The sequence below is a fragment of the Nerophis ophidion genome, linkage group LG03 (genome assembly GCF_033978795.1).
Source record: "Nerophis ophidion isolate RoL-2023_Sa linkage group LG03, RoL_Noph_v1.0, whole genome shotgun sequence".
Taxonomy (NCBI): Eukaryota; Metazoa; Chordata; class Actinopteri; order Syngnathiformes; family Syngnathidae; genus Nerophis; species Nerophis ophidion.
In genome coordinates, this window is record NC_084613.1 from 86,327,509 (window position 1) to 86,351,709 (window position 24,201).

The window sequence follows — 24,201 nt, forward strand, 5'->3', positions numbered from 1 at the left end:
AGTTACCCATGCCTTGGGCACTAATGCACCCCCATACCATCACACATGCTGGCTTTTCCACTTTGCGCCCAGAACAATCCGGATAGTTTGGTCGGGATGACACGACGTCCTCAGTTTCCAAAAAGAATTTGAAATATGGACTCGTCAGACCACAGAACATTTCTGCACTTTGCATCAGTCCATTTTAGATGAGCTCAGGCTCAGCGAAGCCGGCGGCGTTTCTGGGTGTTGTTGATAAATGGGTTTGGCTTTGCATAGTAGAGTTTTAACTTGCACTTACAGATGTAGCGACCAACTGTAGTTACTGACAGTGGTTTTATGAAGTGTTCCTGAGCCCATGTGGTGATATCCTTTACACACCGATGTCGGTTTTTGTTGCAGTACCGTCCGAGGGCTCAAAGGTCCGTAATATCATGGCTTACGTGCAGTGATTTCTCCAGATTCTCTGAACCTTGTGATGATTTTACGGACCGTAGATGGTAAAATTCCTTGCAATAGCTTGTTGAGAAATGTTGTTCTAAAACTGTTCGACAATTTGCATAGGTTCAAGGGGTTCAAGGTTCAAGTTTTATTGGTCACATGCAGACTACACCAGAGTGAAAACACTAGTTGTAGAATCTAATACACTAAATACAATAAAATACAACAATTGAATAGTTCTCATGTACATTAATTACAAGACACTTAAGTAGCACAATAGTAGCATAGTAAAGTTTTAACTTGCACATACCGATGTAGTCTCAACTTTTCCCGCTTTTTTTGACACATGTTGCAGGCATGAGCTAATGTATGCAAAAATATTAAGTTTTCCGTTTCCGACGTTAAGGATTTTGTCTTTCAATCAATCAATCAATGTTTATTTATATAGCCCCAAATCACAAATGTCTCAAAGGACTGCACAAATCATTACGACTACGACATCCTCAGAAGAACCCACAAAAGGGCAAGGAAAACTCACACCCAGTGGGACGCCAGTGACAATGCTGACTATGAGAAACCTTGGAGAGGACCTCAGATGTGGGCAACCCCCCCCCCCCTAGGGGACCGAAAGCAATGGATGTCGAGCGGGTCTAACATGATACTGTGAAAGTTCAATCCATAGTGGCTCCAACACAGCCGCGAGAGTTCAGTTCAAAGCGGATCCAAGACAGCAGCGAGAGTCCCGTCCACAGGAAACCATCCCAAGCGGAGGCGGATCAGCAGCGTAGAGATGTCCCCAACCGATACACAGGCGAGCGGTCCATCCTGGGTCCCGACGAGCGGTCCATCCTGGGTCTTGACTCTGGACAGGCAGGGACGGCGTGGCGCAGTGGGAGAGTGGCTGTGCGCAACCTGCGCGTCCCTGGTTCAATCCCCACCTAGTACCAACCTCGTCATGTCCGTTGTGTCCTGAGCAAGACACTTCACCCTTGCTCCTGATGGGTGCTGGTTAGTGCCTTGCATGGCAGCTCCCTCCATCAGTGTGTGAATGTGTGTGTAAATGTGGAAGTAGTGTCAAAGCGCTTTGAGTACCTTGAAGGTAGAAAAGTGCTATACAAGTTCAACCCATTTATCATTTATTTATTTACTTCATCCATGGTCATCGGACCGGACCCCCTCCACAGGGGAGAGTGGGACATAGGAGAAAGAAAAGAAGCGGCAGATCAACTGGTCTAAAAAGGAGGTCTATTTAAAGGCTAGAGTATACAGATGAGTTTTAAGGTGAGACTTAAATGCTTCTACTGAGGTAGCATCTCGAACTGTTACCGGGAGGGCATTCCAGAGTACTGGAGCCCGAACGGAAAACGCTCTACAGCCCGCGGACGATTCAATTGAATAAAAGTTTTTATTTTCAATTTACACAACATGCCGACTTCACTGGTTTCGGGGTTTGTAGTAAAAGTCCAAACCACTAATCTAAGTCTGTCTCTAGGAGCGGTCATCACCTTGGGAGGGCTTCATAAATTTCGCTTCAACCACCCGGCAGAGGCGGCCGCCCTCCTGGAGCGCAGGCGGGTACGTGCGGCTCAAACTGTGAAGTCCGAGGCTTTTCCGGATACTGAATGTCTGTTTATAAATCTGCCGAACGTCTCTGTTCTCAGGCGAGTGAAGGTGGCATGACCTGCACCAACCTTGAATTTGGCCCTCAGACCCCTAACCTAAGGTGATTCCTGACTTCAAAGTGAGTGACCAACAAGTTACAGCATCTGTGAGTTTGAGTTCCTTCTCTTTTAACAGCAGGGAGGAAGCTCCAGCAAAGGTCCAAGGGCAGCCGGGCGAGGAGTCCTCTGCCAGGCAGCGTCTGGAGGAGCAGCAGCGCTACGTGGAGGGTTTGCGCCAAGAGATTAGTTCGGAGCAGAAACGGGCTGAAAGGGAGCTGGAGAGGGATCAGGCTCACATCCGACAGCAGCACAGTGAGAGTAAGATTTACCAGTTGTCATCGTTAAATTGTCTCCTGCAAGTCCTGAGTTTTTGTTGTCACTCTGAAGTCCACCAGTGGATCCTGCAGGAGAAATGTCACTGCTTAGAAGTGGAGGAGAAAGTCACCCAAGAGCTCGGGGTTCAAACTGACCCTCTTCTGGAGCAGCTGACGCGGCTTATGTCCGACAGTCAGACTTCTGGATGTCCGTCCCTAATTGTCGGGGCTAGGAAGAAAGCCGTCCAAGAAGAGTTACTGAAGCATCACGCACTGCGCCGCGCTGAGAGCCGCCTCCGTCGGAAAAAGCTGCAGTTCCAGCTGGAGCGGATCGCCCGTAAGCGCCATCTGTTGGAAGCCAAGCGGGAATTGCAGCGTTTGGAAAAGGCCTTGCCGCCTGGATTAGACACCCCTGACTTCCCCCCAGTGAAGCCAAAAGAACTTGTTTCCCGAAGATATTCCTTCTCAACGGACCTTGTGTCTCGACTCTACCCCCAGCACACCCCAATATTCAGGTAAGCACATCGGCTTACTAGATGTTAATAAATGTTACTGATACCAATTTCACTCTTCTACAGACATTTTCTCAAAAGGAATAAGTCCACCGAGCTGACTCCGAACACTTCTTTTCAATGCTTAAGCAGCAGGAAGTGGGTTTCAGACGAGTGCCTCAATTGGGAAAGATCTCAGAGTTGTTCTGGGGCTCTCCCCTCAAGACTGCACCATGGACAAGGGAAATCTTCTGAAAATGTGGTACTAACAAGTAAGGAGGAGACCCCTAATCAGCTACGTAAACCACTGTTACCGCAAAGAGACTTGTCTTTCAAAAACAGATCAGGCGTACCCACGACGCCAAAGACACCAATTCGACTTCCAATGCAGCCTCTTGGCAAAGAAAACCTAGGATCCAAAACAAACATTCAAAATTGTTTAACCCGATCCCATTCATGGGAGAACAGAGAAGGACTGACTAGTTGTGTGGCGCCAGAAGTAAAACCTGCTATGTCCAAAATGTCCGGAGAACAGCCGTCAAGTGGAGAGCCCAAAGATGAGAGGCATCGTTTTCACTGGAGGCATTCGAGAGATACGAGCCAAGAAGATTCTAGCATGATGAGCGCAAGTAGCATTAAAGCAGCTGTCTCGTGCGGGGAGCTTGAACACGAGAGTCTGATCAAAGGTGTTGGTCAGCGACGGTGGAACAGCACTGAGACCATCCAGACCAGCAAATGGGTAGAGAGACATCAGGGATTGGTCAGATGTGAGGAAGGCGCATCGGAAGCGTCAGATCCTGAGAGTCTTTTCTCTCTCGATTCTTTATCGTCGGCCTATGCAACGGCTCTCGCGGAGCAGTTGAAACGTGAAGAGAGCGAGCCCGAGAGTGAAGCCAGCGACATATCCAAAGACTCTTTGGTTGCGGATTGCCGACTAAACTCTGGAGGGAAGAACTTCTGCCAAAAAGTGGTTCCGACATACTCATTGGTGACTGATCCGCCACACTCCTGCAGGAAACAGTGCGGCAGTTCTCAAAAACCAAAGCTTGTTACTACAGAGTTGGACTGGAACCAGCAAGGCTCCTCTAAAGAAATACCAGAAAACACTTCATTTCAACATTTGGGAGAGAAAGAGGTCGTTCAATCGTTGGTTGACGGTAACGAGGGGTCTGAAAACCTGCCGCCGCTTACGGATGCTCAGTTTGCTTCGGTTTCAGTGGATAGTACCAGAATCTGCAAAGATTTAACATATCCACGTCAGGGAGAAAAAAACTTTGGCAGCTCCAGAGTGACCCTTTCTGGTGGTTTGTGCTCATCCGTAGATTGTGGTTCAGAATCTAGTTGCACTGGAGGTTTAAAACTGCATGAGACTTCAGGAGGAAGTTTGATATCAGAGAAAGAACAGTCAGACAAAGGGCCATCTTCCGCCATATTGGAAACTAAGTTCAAAGATTGCGGTCCAATGCCCTGTTGTGACATGCTCACTGCTGGTGACTTGCATCGTTTAGCAAACCCAAATCCTACTACGCAAAGGACAGTGAATGCGTGCCTCACAGCATCGCCTGAAGATGACGTATCATGCAATTTAAACTGTGCAGCAGAATCATTGCGGTCTGAGTTGGGGAAGACTGCATACGGAACAGGAATTGGATCATTGAAAGACACAGAAACCAAAGATGACAGGGCCATCCATTCACCTCAGTGGGAATCATCTTCCAGGAAGAGGAATAAGGATGAGCAGGAAGCTTTCCCAGGTAGCCTAAAGATTCCAAAAAGAAGCCCTTCTTTAATTAGCAACCAGGAAAACACCTGGTCTGTTAATAACAACAGTAACTCTTGTAACTGCAAAGAAAAACATGGAATTAAATCGCCGGATTCTAATGACGTGCCTTTGTCATTTGAGCACTGTGGGCTTCACTCTCAGAACAGCTCTTCTATGAGAAGAGATGAGGAATTTGATTCTGTAGTAGAGAAAATCGCGGGTTCTCCAATCGACTACACCAGAAGGAAACATGTTTGTCAGGCTGAAGCCATTTGCAGCGCCATTGACATGAGAATCTCCAAAGTGGTAAAAGAACACTCGAATCTGTCGTTGACTAGCAACAACAGAAGCTACTGTAGTCAGAACCCGGCAGCCGGAATACCACAAAACCAACTGCGAGAGGACAGAAGCCCTCAAGCGAAAGGTGTGGTCAACAACATACTCCTGCTGGTGGATCATGCAAAGACATCTTTTGACTCTACATCAACCAATTCTGATAAAAACCCGACTGACCAAGACAACTCCAGCAGCTGCATCTTCCGAACAACAAGAAATGACGGGCAGGACGATTACACAAGTCAACAAAATATAACAAAGGAGCTTTTTGTTGAGGTGACTGATTGTTCCAGAGGAGGAGGCTGCTCTGGGACTTTGGATTCCGGGACCTCAAAATTAGCTTCTGATGGATTCCATTTCACACCACTCAAGCTTCACAGAGAAACCACTCCCACAGGGATTGAAGCCTATGTCGTGCAGTCAAATAGTAAAGCTGCGACTTGTGTGGTCAATAGGAATTGTCAAGGATTCTCACAGTGCGTGCACGAAGACAGCAAAGCTCCTTGCATGTCTGAATGTGAAGACAAAGCGCCGACCAAGCGATCTGAAGCACACATCCCAGAGAGCTTTGCCCTGTCGGAAGATGAAAAGAGTATCAGAACAAGGGATTTTTTTCCAGCAGGTATGCTTAAAAACATCAAATCCAAAAGGTTTAGGCGGTCCAAGATACAGCCTCGTTCGTCCTCTGATTCCTCTTGCAAGTCATCCGATGAAGACCAAGACCAAACCACTACGCAGCTTAAGCTTCGACCGAAGAAGCAGTCGAATGGAAATAATTCCAAAGTGAAGTCTAAAATCGAGGCAATAAAGGATGCCGTAGTACCCCGAAAAAGACTCTCGTTACCTCTACAAGCATTGCCACCAAGGACAAATGTAGAAAAATCAACAAATAATGCGCTCATGCATTTCGCATCAAGTGACATCAACCCTTTCATTCGTCAGTGGCAAGATGGCGAGCAGCGCCTTCAGTGCTGCAAGAACCCCGCCTTCGGAAGTGCCGCCGACCTATCCTATAAATCCCCGCTTTTAACCAGTACCGAAAAACGCATAACGAGGTGCTCCAGCGTTGATAACGGCTTAAACAGGCAGAATTCTCCCTACGTTTCCCATTTGAGCACCTATGCCACCAGCAAGGTGCTTTCCAGCACACTGAGCAGCATTGAGGACTATAAAAACCAAACCAACAAAACTTTACACTCCGCAGCCTGTCCTTGTTCATCTCATCCAAGAGTCCACATCACCACATCCAGTGACCATGCACCAAAACGTTTTGCTAACGACTCCTGTCATGTGGATAAAATGTTTTCCTGCTCATCTGACCCAGAGTCAAGCCAAAGAAGTACCAATGAGCAAGCCACTCAGACCGGGTTGGTCCTGCCGCCTAGTCAGACAAACCGAGCTCCACAAAGAAAGGAGCGTCACAAAAGAAGCCACACAGATGTACCAAAAGCCAAAGAAGGAATAAACGAGTCCTCGACGTGGACAAGTATGGAAAGCATGTCAGTTCACCTCTCGAAATTGATCCGTAGCACCTCCGACCTGCTAGGAGATGTCCAGGGAATGAGAACAGGTCGCATGTTGAATCTACGAAGAAGTCCAGCCCTCTCAAATATCAGCCACAGTTGGACTGAAGACCATTCCAAAAAAGACTGCGCCACTGAAACGGTTATGGATGTCGGGATACAGACCGAAATACCTTTGACACAAGCACACACAGAAGGCCATCAGAGGTCCGAAAGTCACGAGCTTACCGTGACGTTGAGAGTGATAGGAGCTGAGGTGGTGAAAACTGAGACTGATGACAATATGCTGACTACAACGGACCCTAAAAGGCCGGTCATACAATCTGGCAACGCTACTGTTGGACATCGGAGGCTCAGATCTGCTCCTTCTAGAAGCACAAAGAAATGCATGCTTGCTGAGACACCAGACTATCAGACTGAAAACAGGTGCAGACCAAACGGAAGCCACATAATCCCACCTGTTATGAACTCTACATCAAAAAGTCCAGTTACCTTCACAGATCGGGCATCATCACCGATACTCACAGTGGGGGTTCAGCAGCAGGTCACCCCGGGAGGAAAGGATGGTCAAAAGGACCACGCCTCAGATGAGGATAGCTTTACTAAATCTTCTTGCAGGTCGTCATCTGTTTCATTAAAGCCCAAACTAGACTGTGACGTTTGCTCAGAAACTTCGGAATCATTGGAGATGATCAGGAAAATTAGCCTCAAAGACTCTGAAGAATGCTCCCCAAACCTTAGCTGGCCACTGGAGAAGAGGACTACTAATCACGAAGACAAAGGGAACGCCCATTGTCAAGTCACACGGCACTGTGTCACATCGGTTTTTTCTCTGCCGAAAAACCCCTCTGTCAGTGGTCCCATCAGACAATCTCAGAGATCAGAAGTCGTACCCTGTGACCTTGCCTGTGCTCGTTCTACAATCATCAACAAAACCGATGACGCGGCATCACTCACAGCGAGCGAGTGCAGCACCGACATCCTGCTGAACACCAAACCGTTTGCAACCGTGTCCGTCTGTCAGGAGCAAGTGCCCGAGGACCTTCCAATGCACAACAAGTTCACCAACTGGTCCGGTATCACCCTACAGCAATCAAGTTGCTCTAGTTTTGCCTCTAACTCGGCCATGCAGTCTGACCTACGGTCGATGGAAATCGAGAGGCTGAGGAAGGAGAGAGAGCAGGTGATGGCTTCCGTCAACCTCAGCGCCAACGCCGTTCCGCTGACCGTGGAGCTCGCCGAGGCCAAGCTGCATTACGGCCGTGGAGAGACAGACACGCTCCTCAAGATGATGTCGCCGAGGTCCAAAGAAGAGCTGGAGCATCCCACGTCCAGCCCGACCAAACAACACTTTGGTCTCAGACATAGTTTAAGCGTTGAGGGTTTGCGGGAAAGGAAAGAAGAGCAATCTCAAGTGAACTGTCGAGCTCGAAGTCTCAGCCCCTGCAAAGATGACCACTTGTCACCTCAGGACAAAAACCAGGTGCAGCAGACGAAGCCTGAGGTCACCAGGTGTCAGACAAAACAAGGTCCAGTAAGAAGTGACATAGAGCAGCTGCTACGCGATTACAGTCGCGCCCGCCAGGAAACCATGACAGAGATCGCAAAAGCCCGGGAACGACTACGTGAGAGGACGGAGGAAGAGAAGAGGAAGCTTCAGCAGCAGGTTTTATCTGCGGAAGTGAAGGTACAGTATATCTCACCTGTGCACCATCATGTGGCTTCAGCATGAGTGTGACCTGGGCGCGTGTTGGCAGGAGGACCCCCGGCATCGGACCAGGATCAGCAACAGCACCTTATGCACCGGCTCAAGTCTGAGCTTGTCGTCTGGACCAACTTCAGGTTACAACAGCGGCAACACTCTGCAGCATGGCCAAGCACAGGTAAACCCATTCAAGTCATAGTCTTAGGTTCAATCCCAGGTTACACATGTGTGGAAGGCAGGTTACACCCCGGACAAGTCGCCATCTCATTGCAAAACCAACATGGATGGACAGACAACATTCACACACTAGGGCCAGATTCCCCATTGGAAAGTGAATGGGGAATATACTAACTTCTGCATATCCCACATTTCTTAAAGGGGAACATTATCACAATTTCAAAAGGGTTAAAAACAATAAAAACCACTTCCGAGTAGCTTGTTGTATTTTTTGAAGTTTTTTTCTAAATTTTATGGGTGTCCGAATATCCCTAAAAAAAACTTTAAAGTGCTTGATTTTCGCTATTTGCCATGCGACTATCCATTTCCCTGTGACGTCACACAGTGCTGCCAATGTAAACAAACAATGGGAATACCACAGCAAGATATAGCGACATTAGCTCGGATTCAGACTCGGATTTCAGCGACTTAAGCGATTCAACAGATTACGCATGTATTGAAACAGATGGTTGGAGTATGAAAGTATTGAAGAAGAAACTGAAGCTATTGACGCTATTCATAGCCATAGCATGGCCGAATAGCTGCGTTAGCATCGCCGGTAAAATGTGCGGACCAAACGATCAGGACTTTCGCATCTCTTGACACTGGAGCAACTTAAATCCGTCGATTGGTAAGTGTTTGTTTCGCATTTAATGTGGGTGGAAGGAAACGTAATATAGTTGCAAATGCATCTGCAGGTTATCCATACATCTCTGTGCCATGTCTGCTTAAGCACCGCCGGTTAATAGCATGTTAGCATCGATTAGCGTAGCATGTTAGCATCGATTAGCTGGCAGTCAACATTAACAAAACTCACCTTTGTGATTTCGTTGACTTTATTGTTGCAAATGCATCTGCAGGTTATCCATACATCTCTGCGCCATGTCTGCCTTAGCATCGCCGGTAAATAGCATGTTAGCGTCGATTAGGGTAGCATGTTAGCATCGATTAGCTGGCAGTCAATATCAACAAAACTCACATTTGTGATTTCTGTGACTTTATCGTTGCTAATGCATCTGCAGGTTATCCATACATCTCTGTGCCATGTCTGCTTCAGCACCGCCGGTAAATAGCATGTTAGCGTCGATTAGCATAGCATGTTAGCATCGATTAGCTGGCAGTCACGCCGCAACCAAATATGTCTGATTAGCACATGAGTCAACATCAACAAAAATCACCTTTGTTATTTCGTTGACTTTATGGTTGCAAATGCATCTGCAGGTTATCCATACATCTCTGTGCCATGTCTGCCTTAGCATCGCCGGTAAATAGCATGTTAGCGTCGATTAGGGTAGCATGTTAGCATCGATTAGCTGGTAGTCAATATCAACAAAACTCACATTTGTGATTTCTGTGACTTTATCGTTGCTAATGCATCTGCATGTTATCCATACATCTCTGTGCCATGTCTGCTTCAGCACCGCCGGTAAATAGCATGTTAGCCTCGATTAGCGTAGCATGTTAGCATCGATTAGCTGGCAGTCACGCCGCAACCAAATATAAGTCAACATCAACAAAACTCACCTTTGTGATTTCGTTGACTTAATGGTTGCAAATGCATCTGCAGGTTATCCATACATCTCTGTGCCATGTCTGTCTTAGCATCGCCGGTAAAATGTGGAGACACTCTGGCACATTCAATGGGGGTCTGGCGGCAGACACTTTGGCATTTTCGGGCCAGTGGTGCAACTTGAATCCCTCCCTGTTAGTGTTGTTACACCCTCCGACAACACACCCACGAGGCATGATGTCTCCAAGGTTCCAAAAAATAGTCGAAAAAACGGAAAATAACAGAGCTGAGACCCGGTGTTTGTAATGTGTTGAAAATGAAAATGGCGGGTGTGTTACCTCGGCGACGTCACATTCTGACGTCATCGCTTCCAGCGCGATTAACAGAAAGGCGTTTAATTCGCCAAAATTCACCCATTTAGAGTTCGGAAATCGGTTAAAAAAAATAGATGGTCTTTTTTCTGCACCATCAAGGTATATATTGACGCTTACATAGGTCTGCTGATAATGTTCCCCTTTAAGTCTCTGGATGTTGTGGGGCTGTCTTGGTTGACAAGACTCTGCAACATCGCTTGGACATTGGGGGCAGTTCTGTCTGGATTGGCAGACCGGGGTGGTGGTTCCTCTCTTTAAGAAGGGGGACCGGAGGGTGTGTTCCAACTATGGTGGGATCACACTCTTCAGCCTTCCCGGTAAGGTTTATTCAGGTGTACTGGAGAGGAGGCTACGCCGGATAAACGAACCTCGGATTCAGGAGGAACAGTGTGGTTTTCGTCCTGGTCGTGGAACTGTGGACCAGCTCTATACTCTGGGCAGGGTTCTTGAGGGTGCATGGGAGTTTGCCCAACCAGTCTACATGTGCTTTGTGGACTTGGAGAAGGCATTCGAACGTGTACACCGGAAAGTCCTGTGGGGAGTGCTCAGAGAGTATGGGGTATAGGACTGTCTGATTGTATGATCAGTGTCAGAGCTTGGTCCACATTGCCGTCATTACTTTAATGGACAGAATTTCTAGGCGCAGTCAGGGCGTTGAGGGGATCCTTTTTGGTTGCTGCAGGATTAGGTCTCTGCTTTTTGCGGATTATGTGATCCTGATAGCTTCATCTGCCCAGGATTTTCAGCTCTCACTGAATCGGTTCGCAGCCGAGTGTGAAGCGACTGGGATGAGAATCAGCACCTCCAAGTCAGAGTCCATGGTTCTCACCTGGAAAAGGGTGGAGTTCCATCTCCGGGTTAGGGAGGAGATCTTGCCCCAAATGGAGGAGTTCAAGTACCTCGGAGTCTTGTTCACGAGTGAGGGAAGAGTGGATGGTGAGATCGACAGGCGGATCGGTGCGGCGTCTTCAGTAATGCGGACGTTGTATCGATCCGTTGTGGTGAAGAAGGAGCTGAGCCGGAAGGCAAAGCTCTCAATTTACCGATCGATCTACGTTCCCATCCTCACCTATGGTCATGAGCTTTGGGTCATGACTGAAAGGACAAGATCACGGGTACAAGCGGCCCAAATGAGTTTCCTCCTCTCCCTTAGAGATAGGGTGAGAAGCTCTGCCATCCGGGAGGAACTCAAAGTAAAGCCGCTGCTCCTCCACATGGAGAGGAGCCAGATGAGGTGGTTCGGGCATCTGGTCAGGATGCCACCCGAACGCCTCCCTAGGGAGGTATTTAGGGCACGTCCGACCGGTAGGAGGCCACGGGGAAGACCCAGGACACGTTGGGTAGACTATGTCTCCCGGCTGGTCTGGGAACGCCTCGGGATCCCCCGGGAGACGCTGGCGAAGTGGCTGGGGAGAGGGAAGTCTGGGCTTCCCTGCTTAGGCTGCTGCCCCCGCCACCTGACTTTGGATAAGCAGAAGGAGACCAATCATATTGATGCATAGACTACTCGTGGTATTTACTATGAATTGCAACTTTTTAATGGACGAGCTGCTCTTAATGAACCAAATCCACATTCTGTTTTAGACCACTGCTTTCCTGGAGGAAGACCTGAATGTCCGCTCACCCCCTGCAGTGTGTGGTCCTCAAGGTGAGTTAACGCTGCGTTTTGACAACTTGTTGGTGAGCACATTTAGCAACTGTTGAACCCATTTATGTCTCCGCCACCTGGACTGGCTGACTGGACATAAGTGGTTGTCGACATAACCCAAACTAGCCTTTTACATGCATGAGGATAATGTGAGATAAAAAAAATAACTTTTCTTAACACGCATTTTCATGTATTTAATGCTCCTTTTTCAACTCCAATGAGTGACCAATAAGTTTTCATACAAGTGCAAAGGGACGGCGTGGCGCAGTGGGAGAGAGGCCGTGTGCAACCCGAGGGTCCCTGGTTCAATCCCCACCTAGAACCAACCTCGTCACGTCCGTTGTGTCCTGAGCAAGACACTTCACCCTTGCTCCTGATGGGTGCTGGTTAGCGCCTTGCATGGCAGCTCCCTCCATCAGTGTGTGAATGTGGAAGTAGTGTCAAAGCGCTTTGAGTACCTTGAAGGTAGAAAAGTGCTATACAAGTACAACACTTTTATCATTTATCAAGTCTTTTTTTTCCAATGGCAATAAAAAAAAAAGTATATTGATTGGTAGACTCCAGGTTCCTAGAACCAAGTACCATGCTTTTATTTACAATCAGGAAATGACAGCCTGCATGTGTAATTAGACAGTATTTGTGATGGGTGAATGACTCTTCACTGATGGGAGGCACACTCATTGACTCTTTTGACTGCGCTGATTAGGAATTTAGTGCGTCGTAAAACCTCCTCCTCAAGGCTACTCTGCAAACTTTATTTTTATTTATTCAAACCCTTGTTGGAAGGACAGAGCAGCTGTAACAATCAGTTTCTGATTCATTGAACAGTGCAAAATATTGCTCATTTGTAGTGGTCTTTCTTGAACTATTTGGTAAAAAAGATATAAAAATAACAAAAAACTTGTTGAAAAATAAACAAGTGATTTAACTATAAATAAAGATTTCTCCACATAGAAGTAATCATCAACTTAAAGTGCCCTCTTTGGGGATTGTAATAGAGATCTATCTGGATTCATCAACTTCATTTTAACATTTCTTCACAAAAAAGTAAATCTTTAACATCAATATTTATGGAACATGTCCACAATATAGTGGTATAGCTCGGTTGGTAGAGTGGCCGTGCCAGCAACTTGAGGGTTGCAGGTTTGATCCCCGCTTCCGCCATCCTAGTCACTGCCGTTGTGTCCTTGGGCAAGACACTTTACCCACCTGCTCCCAGTGCCACCCACACTGGTTTATATGTAACTTAGATATTGGGTTTCACTATGTAAAGCGCTTTGAGTCAATAGAGAAAAAGCGCTATATAAATATAATTCACTTCACTTCACAAAAAATCTAGCTGTCAACACTGAATATTGCATTGTTGTATTCATTTTCACACTTTATGAACTTACATTCACATTTTGTTGAAGTATTATTCAATAAATATTTTTATAAAGGATTTTTGAATTGTTGCTATTTTTAGAATTTTTTTTTTTTTTTTAAATCTCACGTACCCCTTGGCATACCTTCAAGTACCCCCAGGGGTACACGTACCCCCATTTGAGAACCACTGTACTAGGTCATAAAACCAGTGTCAGTTGAGTCGGTCCATAGGTTGCCTGTAGGGATTTTTAATGTCCAGCAGATGTCAGTATTTAGTCACACTGTATATCAATACAGTTTTGCAATGTGTCAAAACGCTTCATGACGCCTCATCAACCCATCACTATTCTTGTGTGTCTTGCCCATAGTTTATGTCAAAGTGCTAGTTGTGTTTCCAGCGTTAAGTTTTGTGGCTCTGCTGCGAGCGCCTTTTGTTTGTACACTTTTTATAGTAAAAATAAAAAACCATGTATTTACCGTAGGCTTCACGGTGGGAGAGGGGTTAGTGCGTCTGCCTCACAATACGAAGTTCCTGCAGTCCTGGGTTCGAATCCAGGCTCGGGATCTTTCTGTGTGGAGTTTGCATGTTCTCCCCGTGAGTGCGTGGGTTCCCTCCGGGTACTCCGGCTTCCTCCCACTTCCAAAGACATGCACCTGGGGATAGGCCCCTCCCACCTCCAGACACGCACCTGGGGATAGGCCCCTCCCACCTCCAAAGACATGCACCTGGGGATAGACCCCTCCCACCTCCAAAGACATGCACCTGGGGATAGGCCCCTCCCACCTCCAAAGACATGCACCTGGGGATAGGCCCCTCCCACCTCCAAAGACATGCACCTGGGGATAGGCCCCTCCCACCTCCAAAGACATGCACCTGGGGATAGGCCCCTTCCACCTCCAAAGACATGCACCTGGGGATAGGCCCCTCCCACCTCCAAAGACATGCACCTGGGGATAGGCCCCTCCCACCTCCAAAGACATGCACCTGGGGATAGGCCCCTCCCACCTCCAAAGACATGCACCTGGGGATAGGCCCCTCCCACTTCCAAAGACATGCACCTGGGGATAGGCCCCTCCCACCTCCAAAGACATGCACCTGGGGATAGGCCCCTCCCACCTCCAAAAACACACACCTGGGGATAGGCCCCTCCCACCTCCAAATACATGCACCTGGGGATAGGCCCCTCCCACCTCCAAAGACATGCACCTGGGGATAGGCCCCTCCCACCTCCAAAGACATGCACCTGGGGATAGGCCCCTCCCACCTCCAAAGACATGCACCTGGGGATAGGCCCCTCCCACCTCCAAAGACATGCACCTGGGGATAGGCCCCTCCCACTTCCAAAGACATGCACCTGGGGATAGGCCCCTCCCACCTCCAAAGACATGCACCTGGGGATAGGTTGATTGGCAACACTAAATGGTCCCTAGTGTGTGAATGTTGTCTGTCTATCTGTGTTGGCCCTGTGATGAGGTGGCGACTTGTCCAGGGTGTACCCCGCCTTCTGCCCGATTGTAGCTGAGATAGGCGCCAGCGCCCCCCGCAACCCCGAAAGGGAATAAGCGGGAGAAAATGGATGGATGGATGGTATTTACCGTATTTTTCGGAGTATAAGTTGCAGTTTTTTCATAGTTTGGCCGGGGGTGCGACTTATACTCCGGAGCGACTTATGTGTGAAATTATTAACACATTACCGTAAAATATCAAATAATATTATTTATCTCATTCGCGGAAGAGACGAAGAAAATGTCAGCAATCGTCACACACACGTCAACCAATAAGAATTTGGCGGGGGAGGGTCATGGCAGAAGTGCATTGTGGGTAATGGAATGCTAACTGCTATATGCTATATGCTACTGCCGTGGCTATTAAAATGGATAATTTCATGGTTGGCGGTAACTTATAAAAAGTGAGAAGGGCTGAACAAAAATGGCGTTGAAAAGGAAATCATGTAGTGCAGATTACAAGCTGGATGTAGTGAAATATGCAGCAGAAAAGGACAAGAGGAAGTTTGGAGTTGGCAGAGTTGTTTAGAAGCGACATCCAGGAAGAAGATTTGATGGGATTTATGGATTAGGAGTGAGAGATAGTTTGGTAAAGGTATAGCATGTTCTATATGTTATAGTTATTTGAATGACTCTTACCATAATATGTTAGGTTAACATAGCAGTTGCTTATTTATGCCTCATATAACCTACACTTATTCAGCCTGTTGTTCACTAGTCTTTATTTATTTTAAATTGCCTTTCAAATGTCTATTCTTGCTGTTGGATTTTATCAAATAAATCCATCCATTTTCTACCGCTTATTCCCTTTCGGGGTCACGGGGGGCACTGGCGCCTATCTCAGCTACAATCGGGCGGAAGGCGGGGTACACCCTGGACAAGTCGCCACCTCATCGCAGGGCCAACACAGATAGACAGACAACATTCACACACTAGGGACCATTTAGTGTTGCCAATCAACCTATCCCCAGGTGCATGTCTTTGGAGGTGGGAGGGGCCTATCCCCAGGTGCATGTCTTTGGAGGTGGGAGGGGCCTATCCCCAGGTGCATGTCTTTGGAGGTGGGAGGGGCCTATCCCCAGGTGCATGTCTTTGGAAGTGGGAGGAAGCCGGAGTACCCGGAGGGAACCCACGCATTCACGGGGAGAACATGCAAACTCCACACAGAAAGATCCCGAGCCTGGATTCGAACCCAGGACTGCAGGACCTTTGTATTGTGAGGCAGACGCAAAAATGCGAATTATACTCCAGTGCGACGTATATGTTTTTTTCCTTCTTTATTATGCATTTTCGGCAGGTGCGACTTATACTCCAGTGCGACTTATACTCCAAAAAATACGGTACCTTCACACCATGTCCGGTCCAGTTCATTTGCATCTCGGGGAAAACAATCCACGCAGTAAACTGCGCCAAAAGTCCAAATTTCGACAGAGGTTTTGTATTACTGTTCCTAAAAATCAGATATACCGGCCCTCAGGCACATTTTTTTCTCTAAATTTGGCCCCCCTTCGAGTCATAATAATTACTCAGGCTAGTTGTAGACCAGGGGTCACCAACACGGTGCCCAGATGAGTGGACCGCTGGCCTGTTCTAAAAATAGCTCAAATAGCAGCACTTAACAGTGAGCTGCCTCTATTTTTTAAATTGTATTTATTTACTAGCAAGCTGGTCTCACTTTGCTGGACATTTTTAATTCTAAGGGAGACAAAACTCAAATAGAATTTGAAAATCCCCAAAAATAATTTAAAGACTTGGTCTTCACTTGTTTAAATACATTCATTTATTGTTGTACTTTGCTTCTTATGTGAAGTGAATTATATTTATATAGCGCTTTTCTCTAGTGACTCAAAGCGCTTTACATAGTGAAACCCAATATCTAAGTTACATTTAAAGCAGTGTGGGTGGCACTGGGAGCAGGTGGGTAAAGTGTCTTGCCCAAGGACACAATGGCAGTGACTAGGATGGCGGAAGCGGGAATCGAACCTGCAATCCTGAAGTTGCTGGCACAGCCGCTCTACCAACCGAGCTATGCCGCCCCGTATAATATTATAACTTTCAGAAAGACCATTTTAGAGAAAAAAATACAACATTAAAAATTATTTTGAGGATTTTTAAACACATTTACCTTTTAAATTCCTTCCTCTTCCTGACAATTTAAATCAATGTTCAAGTAATTTTTGTTTTTTTTATTATTGTAAAGAAAAATAAATACATTTTAATTTAATTCTTCATTTTAGCTTCTGTTTTTTCGACAAGGAATATTTGTGAAATATTTCTTCAAACTTATGATTAAAATTCAAAAAAAATATTCTGGCAAATCTAGAAAATCTGTAGAATCAAATTGAAATCTTATTTCAAAGATGATTTTAACCTATTTAAAACATGTCATCAAAATTTCAAAATTAATCTTGATCAGGAAAAATTACTAATGATAGTTTTTTTTTAATTTTTTCAAAAAGATTCGAATTGGCTAGTTTTTGTCTTTATTTTTTTGGGTTGAATTTTGAATTTTAAAGAGCAGAAATTGAGGACAGTTTAATTTTCCTCTAAACCGCTCAATTAAGTGTTTTTTTTTCATAATTTTTTATCTACAAAAAACATTCCGTTCAATTAAGTGTTTTTTTCATCATTTTTTTCCCTACAAAAAACCTTCTGTAAACGGAAAAAAAAAGTATGACTAAATTGCAGACAAAAATACACTTTATATATATATATATATATATATATATATATATATATATATATATATATGTATTTATTAAAGGTAAATTGAGCAATTTGGCTATTTCTGGCAATTTATTTAAGTGTGTATCAAACTGGTAGCCCTTGGCATTAATCAGTACCCAAGAAGTAGCTCTTGGTTTTAAAAAGGTTGCTGACCCCTGTTCTAGAACCTGTAACCCTTGAAAAAGTTTAATTATAGTTATCACAACATATTATTTATTGCCAGAATTGGTTTGAATCGAGAATCTATTTTAAATGGAATCGTCACCCAAGGAATCAGAATTGGATCGAATGTTCGGGAAGTCTGGGTTTCCCTGCTTAGGTTGTTGCCCCCGCGACTCGACCTCGGATAAGCGGAAGATGGATGGACGAATGTTCGGCGCCCAAAGATTCACACCTAAAATATTTGGTGATTTGATCCCTTCTTAGATGTTGAGCTTCACGCCTCCACGTGGGAGCCTCTGATGACCTCATCGCCTCCAGCTTTGGCCGCCTCCTTTGGCTCCTCCCCCTCGCTCCCCGCCACCTACCAGGACATCACGACGGGCCTGCTCAGCCGCGCTCTGGCTGAGGTGAGTCGGCGCCGGCGTCTTCTTCGTCGCGATGAAACACGTCACCACGGGTTTGTTTGTGTGGACTCCACCAGGTGCGACTCGCAGCCTCGGGGGATTTGAGCAACCTGGTGAAGGGGAAGGTCTCTGCTGGCTGGAGGCGAGGGTCTTTAAACTTGACCAGTTCTTCACTGTCCCCTCACTCTTCTTTGACACTCGGCTGCTTGCTTTCTCGCAGACACCAGGGAGAGGAGCGAGGGATCCAGGCCTACTACAGACCCTCCTCCAGGCCCTCAGTCCACGCCTTCTTGGCCGCCGGGGAGCTGGACGCACACCTGGAGCGTCTGTGGGATGTCGTCTGCCAGCCGTCCAAGAGTCCGGCGTACAACCGTTCCATCCGCACCGCCTGGTCTCGACCACTAGATGGCAGCACTCAACTGGGTGAGCATCACTCTTCCATCCATCCATCCATTTTCTACCGCTTATTCCCTGCGGGGGGCGCTGGAACCCATCTCAGCTAAAATCAGGCGGAAGGCAAGGTACACCCTGGACAAGTCGCCACCTCATCACAGGGCCAACACAGATAGACAGACAACATTCACACACTAGGGAGCATTTAGTGTTGCCAATCAACCTATCCCCAGGTGCATGTCTTTGGAAGTGGGAGGGGCCTATCCCCAGGTGCATGTCTTTGGAGGTGGGAGGAGCCTATCCCCAGGTGCATGTCTTTGGAGGTGGGAGGGGGCCTATCCCCAGGTGCATGTCTTTGGAGGTGGGAGGGGGCCTATCCCCAGGTGTGTGTTTTTGAAGGTGGGAGGGGCCTATCCCCAGGTGCGTGTTTTTGGAGGTGGGAGGGGCCTATCCCCAGGTGTGTGTTTTTAGAGGTGGGAGGGGCCTATCCCAAGGTGCATGTATTTGGAGGTGGGAGGGGCCTATCCCCAGGTGTGTGTTTTTGGAGGTGGGAGGGGCCTATCCCCAGGTGCATGTCTTTGGAGGTGGGAGGGGCCTATCCCCAGGTGCGTGTTTTTTGGAGGTGGGAGGGGCCTATCCCCAGGTGTGTGTTTTTTGGAGGTGGGAGGGGCCTACCCCCAGGTGCGTGTTTTTGGAGATGGAAGGGGCATAATCCCAGGTGCGTGTTTTTGGAGGTGGGAGGGATCTATCCCCAGATGCATGTCTTTGGAGGTGGGAGGGGCCTATCCCCAGGTGTGTGTTTTTAGAGGTGGGAGGGGCCTATCCCAAGATGCATGTCTTTGGAGGTGGGAGGGGCCTATCCCCAGGTGCATGTCTTTGGAGGTGGGAGGGGCCTATCCCCAGGTGTGTGTTTTTGGAGGTGGGAGGGGCCTATCCCAAGGTGCATGTCTTTGGAGGTGGGAGGGGCCTATCCCCAGGTGCATGTCTTTGGAGGTGGGAGGGGCCTATCTCCAGGTGCATGTTTTTGGAGGTGGGAGGGGCCTATCCCCAGGTGCATGTTTTTGGAGGTGGGAGGGGCCTATCCCCAGGTGCATGTTTTTGGAGGTGGGAGGGGCCTATTCCCAGGTGCATGTTTTTGGAGGTGGGAGGGGCCTATCCCCAGGTGCATGTCTTTGGAGGTGGGAGGGGCCTATCCCCAGGTGCATGTCTTTGGAGGTGGGAGGGGCCTATCCCCAGGTGTGTGTTTTTGGAGGTGGGAGGGGCCTATCCCAAGGTGCATGTCTTTGGAGGTGGGAGGGGCCTATCCCCAGGTGCATGTCTTTGGAGGTGGGAGGGGCCTATCTCCAGGTGCATGTTTTTGGAGGTGGGAGGGGCCTATCCCCAGGTGCATGTTTTTGGAGGTGGGAGGGGCCTATCCCCAGGTGCATGTTTTTGGAGGTGGGAGGGGCCTATTCCCAGGTGCATGTTTTTGGAGGTGGGAGGGGCCTATCCCCAGGTGCATGTCTTTGGAGGTGGGAGGGGCCTATCCCCAGGTGCATGTCTTTGGAGGTGGGAGGGGCCTATCCCCAGGTGCATGTCTTTGGAATCGGGAGGGGCCTATCCCCAGGTGCATGTCTTTGGAGGTGGGAGGGGCCTATCCCAAGGTGCATGTTTTTGGAGGTGGGAGGGGCTTATCCCCAGATGCATGTCTTTGGAGGTGGGCGGGGCCTATCCCCAGGTGCATGTTTTTGGAGGTGGGAGGGGCCCTATCCCCAGGTGCTTGTCTTTGGAGGTGGGAGGGTCCTATCCCCAGGTGCGTGTTTTTGGAGGTGGGAGGGGCCTATTCCCAGGTGCATGTTTTTGGAGGTGGGAGGGGCCTATCCCCAGGTGCATGTCTTTGAAGGTGGGAGGGGTCTATCCCCAGGTGCATGTTTTTGGAGGTGGGAGGGGCCTATCCCCAGGTGCATGTTTTTGGAGGTGGGAGGGGCCTATCCCCAGGTGCATGTCTTTGGAGGTGGGAGGGGCTTATCCCCAGGTGCATGTCTTTGGAGGTGGGAGGAAGCCGGAGTACCCGGAGGGAACCCACGCATTCACGGGGAGAACATGCAAACTCCACACAGAAGGATCCCGAGCCTGGGATTAAACTCAGGACTACTCAGGACCTTCGTATTGTGAGGCTAGACGCACTAACCCCTGTACCACCGTGCTGCCCAGCATTACTCTTATGGTCATTATTTTAAAGAGGTTTGTATGAGATTAGATAGACTCCAACACACCCGACCGACCCCGAAAGGGACAAGCAGTAGAAAATGGATGGATGAATGGAGATTAGATAATCAGTGGTCATTTTTATCACAGTTATAGCCACTAACTGCCAAACAAAATTAACGTATAATTTCCACGTACTATTTCACAATTCCCCTTTTTATTTGATTATTATCATATTCTATGCCAGCAAACTTTGCAACACAATTCTGTCAAAATTAAACACATTTAGCAAAAATGCCTATTTTGATACTCAAAGGGCCAAATGGGACATTTAAAGAAATACATCTTTAAGTAATTACTTAGATGTGTTAATAATTAATTCTGATTTAATTCAATACATTTTCCTTATTTTATGTATAATATCATGATTTTTTTAAAGAAGTATTTCATAATAAATGTTCACAATTTAATTTTTTTATTTCACTATTTGATTATAATGACATATTTAGGTCATTTTTCAAAGATTTATTTAACTTTTCTGACACATTTTCAAGGCCACGTAAAATGACTCATATGTTTTTCGACAAGGCGTCTGCCATCTCTAGGGGTCTGCAGAAGTACTGCATTTTTTAAAAAATATATATTTTTCATAGACATGCTCTAATAAAAATAATATTTTGTGAAACGAGTTTGACCCGGCGTTAATCCTGAGCCGGCGGTAATGCTAAGCATGTGCTAATTATTTTGTGAAACGAGTGTAACCCGGCAGGCGCATACTATATACCCGGCGGCAATTCAAGGAAATACGGTGTGCAGCTCCATGCGTTCTCCTCATGAGCTAAATTGAACTTTGTCTCTGCGTGATTCCTTGCTTCTTGTCTGATTAATAGATGTCATCAGTGTTTAATCCTGACATAGGTGTTGACTTAGTTCTTTAAATGTGAAATCAAATATTGAATGCCCCGCATTGGCGCTGTAGGGTGCGGCCCGGAGGCCCTTTTTTAATTTTGAAAATCAGCAATTGTAAAAATCTAAAGACTTGCTTATTGTGTGTCCAGTCTACATCCTCACAGAACCTTCCAGCTGCCACCTCAGCCGTCCGCGAGATTTCTGCTGCATCAGCGCCGAGTCCAAGCAGGTCAGTAAAGTCTCCGCAACAATAACAAGAAGTCACCCGATTTAAAAGGCTGGTGATGGCTGCAGGGCGGCGTGCACCTGATGGCCATGCAGTCGGCGTTAGACAAGTCCCTGCCGCGTGCCGGCGTGGAGGCCGTCCGGGGCGAGATGATGCCCAGCTGCTGGCTCCTGCAGCCCGTCAGACGCGGCGGGCGCGAGGTCACCAGGGCCGTCTACCTGCTGCACGTACGCCGATGTTGCCATTCACTGCGGTGTGTGTTCTGGTTGCTCAACCAAACGGTGCTTGTGTCCCGCAGGTCGACCTAGGATCGCCGTCTTTACCGTCGCAGCTCTTGAGCTCAGTCGCCAGGGGACACGCCGCCGTCGTGGCTGCCCTCGCCAACTTTGCAGACATGTGATGAGACGTCAGCTGTGAGCACTTAAGACCTTGGAGACTTTTTTTTTTTTCTCCTCTTTACTCAGGCAGCCTGTTTTGGATGGCTTCCAACAATCTTAATGGCAGTTTACCAAAACACTTGTTTGAAGTACACTTGGTGTACAAGCTGAAGACAATCACTACCAAGGAGAAAAATATAAACTTTTTGGCTGTCATGTCAGTAATATCACAGTTATTGATAACCACGTGGGCGTTTAAATACACTTAATGGAGGGCAGGAGGACTGCACACTGATAAATGAAAGCATACGGTGGCACCTTTTGATATATATATATATATATATATATATATATATATACATATATATATATATATATATATATATATATATATACATATATATATATATATATATATATATATATATATATATATATATGTAGGTGTGGGAAAAATCACAAGACTACTTCATCTCTACAGATCTGTTTCATGAGGGGTTCCCTCAATCATCAGATTTTTTATATATATATATATATATATATATATATATATATATATGTACAGTATATATATATATGTGTGTGTTTCAAAACAATTAAGGCTCCCCTCAATATTGATGAAGGTTAATTGACCCAAAAAGGTCCCAGTCAAAGTGGTTAAAATAAGTTTTATATACATATGTATATATATATATATATATATATATATATATATATATGTATATATATATATATATGTATATATATATATATATATATATGTATATATATATATATATATATATGTATATATATATATATATATATATGTGTGCATATATATACATATATGTATATAAAGTTTTTTACTTTTTTTTATGTTTTATGACCTTTTTTTGTCTCAGTAGGACTATCTCATAAACAGGAAGTCAAAAGTAGGATTATCTCAAACAGGAGGTAAAAAACCGGATTATCTCATAAACAGGAAGTAAAAAGTGGGATTGTGTCATAAACAGAAAGTAAAAAAAATCATATCTCAAACAGGAAGTACAATTTAGGATTTTCTCATAAACAGGAAGTACAAAATAAGATTATCTCATAAACAGGAAGTAAAAAGTAGGATTATCTCATAAACAGGAAGTAAAAAGTAGGATTGTCTCATAAACAGAAAGTTAAAAAAATCATATCTCAAACAGGAAGTAAAATGTAGGATTATCTCATAAACAGGAAGTAAAAAATAAGATTATCTCATAAACAGGAAGTCAAAAGTAGGATTAGTTCATAAACAGGAAGCAAAAAGTAGAATTATCTCATAAACAGGAAGTGAAAAATTTGATTATCTCAAACAAGAAGTAAAAAATTGGATTATCTCATAAACAGGAAATCAAAATTAGGATTATCTCAAAAACAGGTAGTCAAAAGTGGGAATATTTCATAAACGGGAAGTAAAAAATTAGGATTCTTTCATAAACAGGAAGTAAAAATTCTGATTATCTCATAAACAGGAAGTAAAAAGTGGGATTATTTCATAAACAGGAAGTTAAAAATATGATTCTCATAAACAGGAAGTATAAAGTAGGATTATCTCATAAACAGGAAGTAAAAATTTGGGTTATTTCATAAACAGGAAGTAAAATTTGGGATTATCTCAAACAAGAAGTAAAAAATTGTATTATCTCATAAACAGGAAATCAAAATTAGGATTATTTCATAAACAGGAAGTCAAAAGTAGGATTGTCTCATAAACAAAGTTAAAAAAAATCATATCTCAAACAGGAAGTAAAATTTAGGATTATCTCATAAACAGGAAGTAAAAAATAAGATTATCTCATAAACAGGAAGTAAAAAGTAGGATTATCTCATAAACAGGAAGTAAAAAGTGGGACTATCTCATAAACAGGAAGTGAAAAGTTGGATTATCTCAAACAAGAAGTAAAAAATTGGATTATCTCATAAACAGGAAATCAAAATTAGGATTATCTCAAAAACAGGAAGTAAAAAATAAG

The 24,201-nt window shown here is 45.8% G+C and overlaps 1 protein-coding gene across 1 annotated transcript in view; it reads left to right on the forward strand.

Moving 5' to 3' along the window:
* stard9 (StAR-related lipid transfer (START) domain containing 9) overlaps window positions 1-22,569 on the forward strand; it is a 131,481-nt gene extending 108,912 nt beyond the window's left edge. Inside the window, exons 18-30 of the mRNA XM_061896276.1 lie at window positions 1,913-1,995; window positions 2,082-2,143; window positions 2,218-2,399; window positions 2,469-2,910; window positions 2,974-8,194; window positions 8,265-8,390; window positions 11,897-11,960; window positions 17,985-18,127; window positions 18,202-18,266; window positions 18,345-18,547; window positions 21,763-21,842; window positions 21,908-22,066; window positions 22,138-22,569. Of these exons, the coding sequence (XP_061752260.1) occupies window positions 1,913-1,995; window positions 2,082-2,143; window positions 2,218-2,399; window positions 2,469-2,910; window positions 2,974-8,194; window positions 8,265-8,390; window positions 11,897-11,960; window positions 17,985-18,127; window positions 18,202-18,266; window positions 18,345-18,547; window positions 21,763-21,842; window positions 21,908-22,066; window positions 22,138-22,239 (6,932 nt within the window). The 3' untranslated portion in view covers window positions 22,240-22,569. The remainder of the gene's footprint in view (window positions 1-1,912; window positions 1,996-2,081; window positions 2,144-2,217; window positions 2,400-2,468; window positions 2,911-2,973; window positions 8,195-8,264; window positions 8,391-11,896; window positions 11,961-17,984; window positions 18,128-18,201; window positions 18,267-18,344; window positions 18,548-21,762; window positions 21,843-21,907; window positions 22,067-22,137) is intronic.
* The last annotated feature ends 1,632 nt before the right edge of the window (window positions 22,570-24,201 follow it).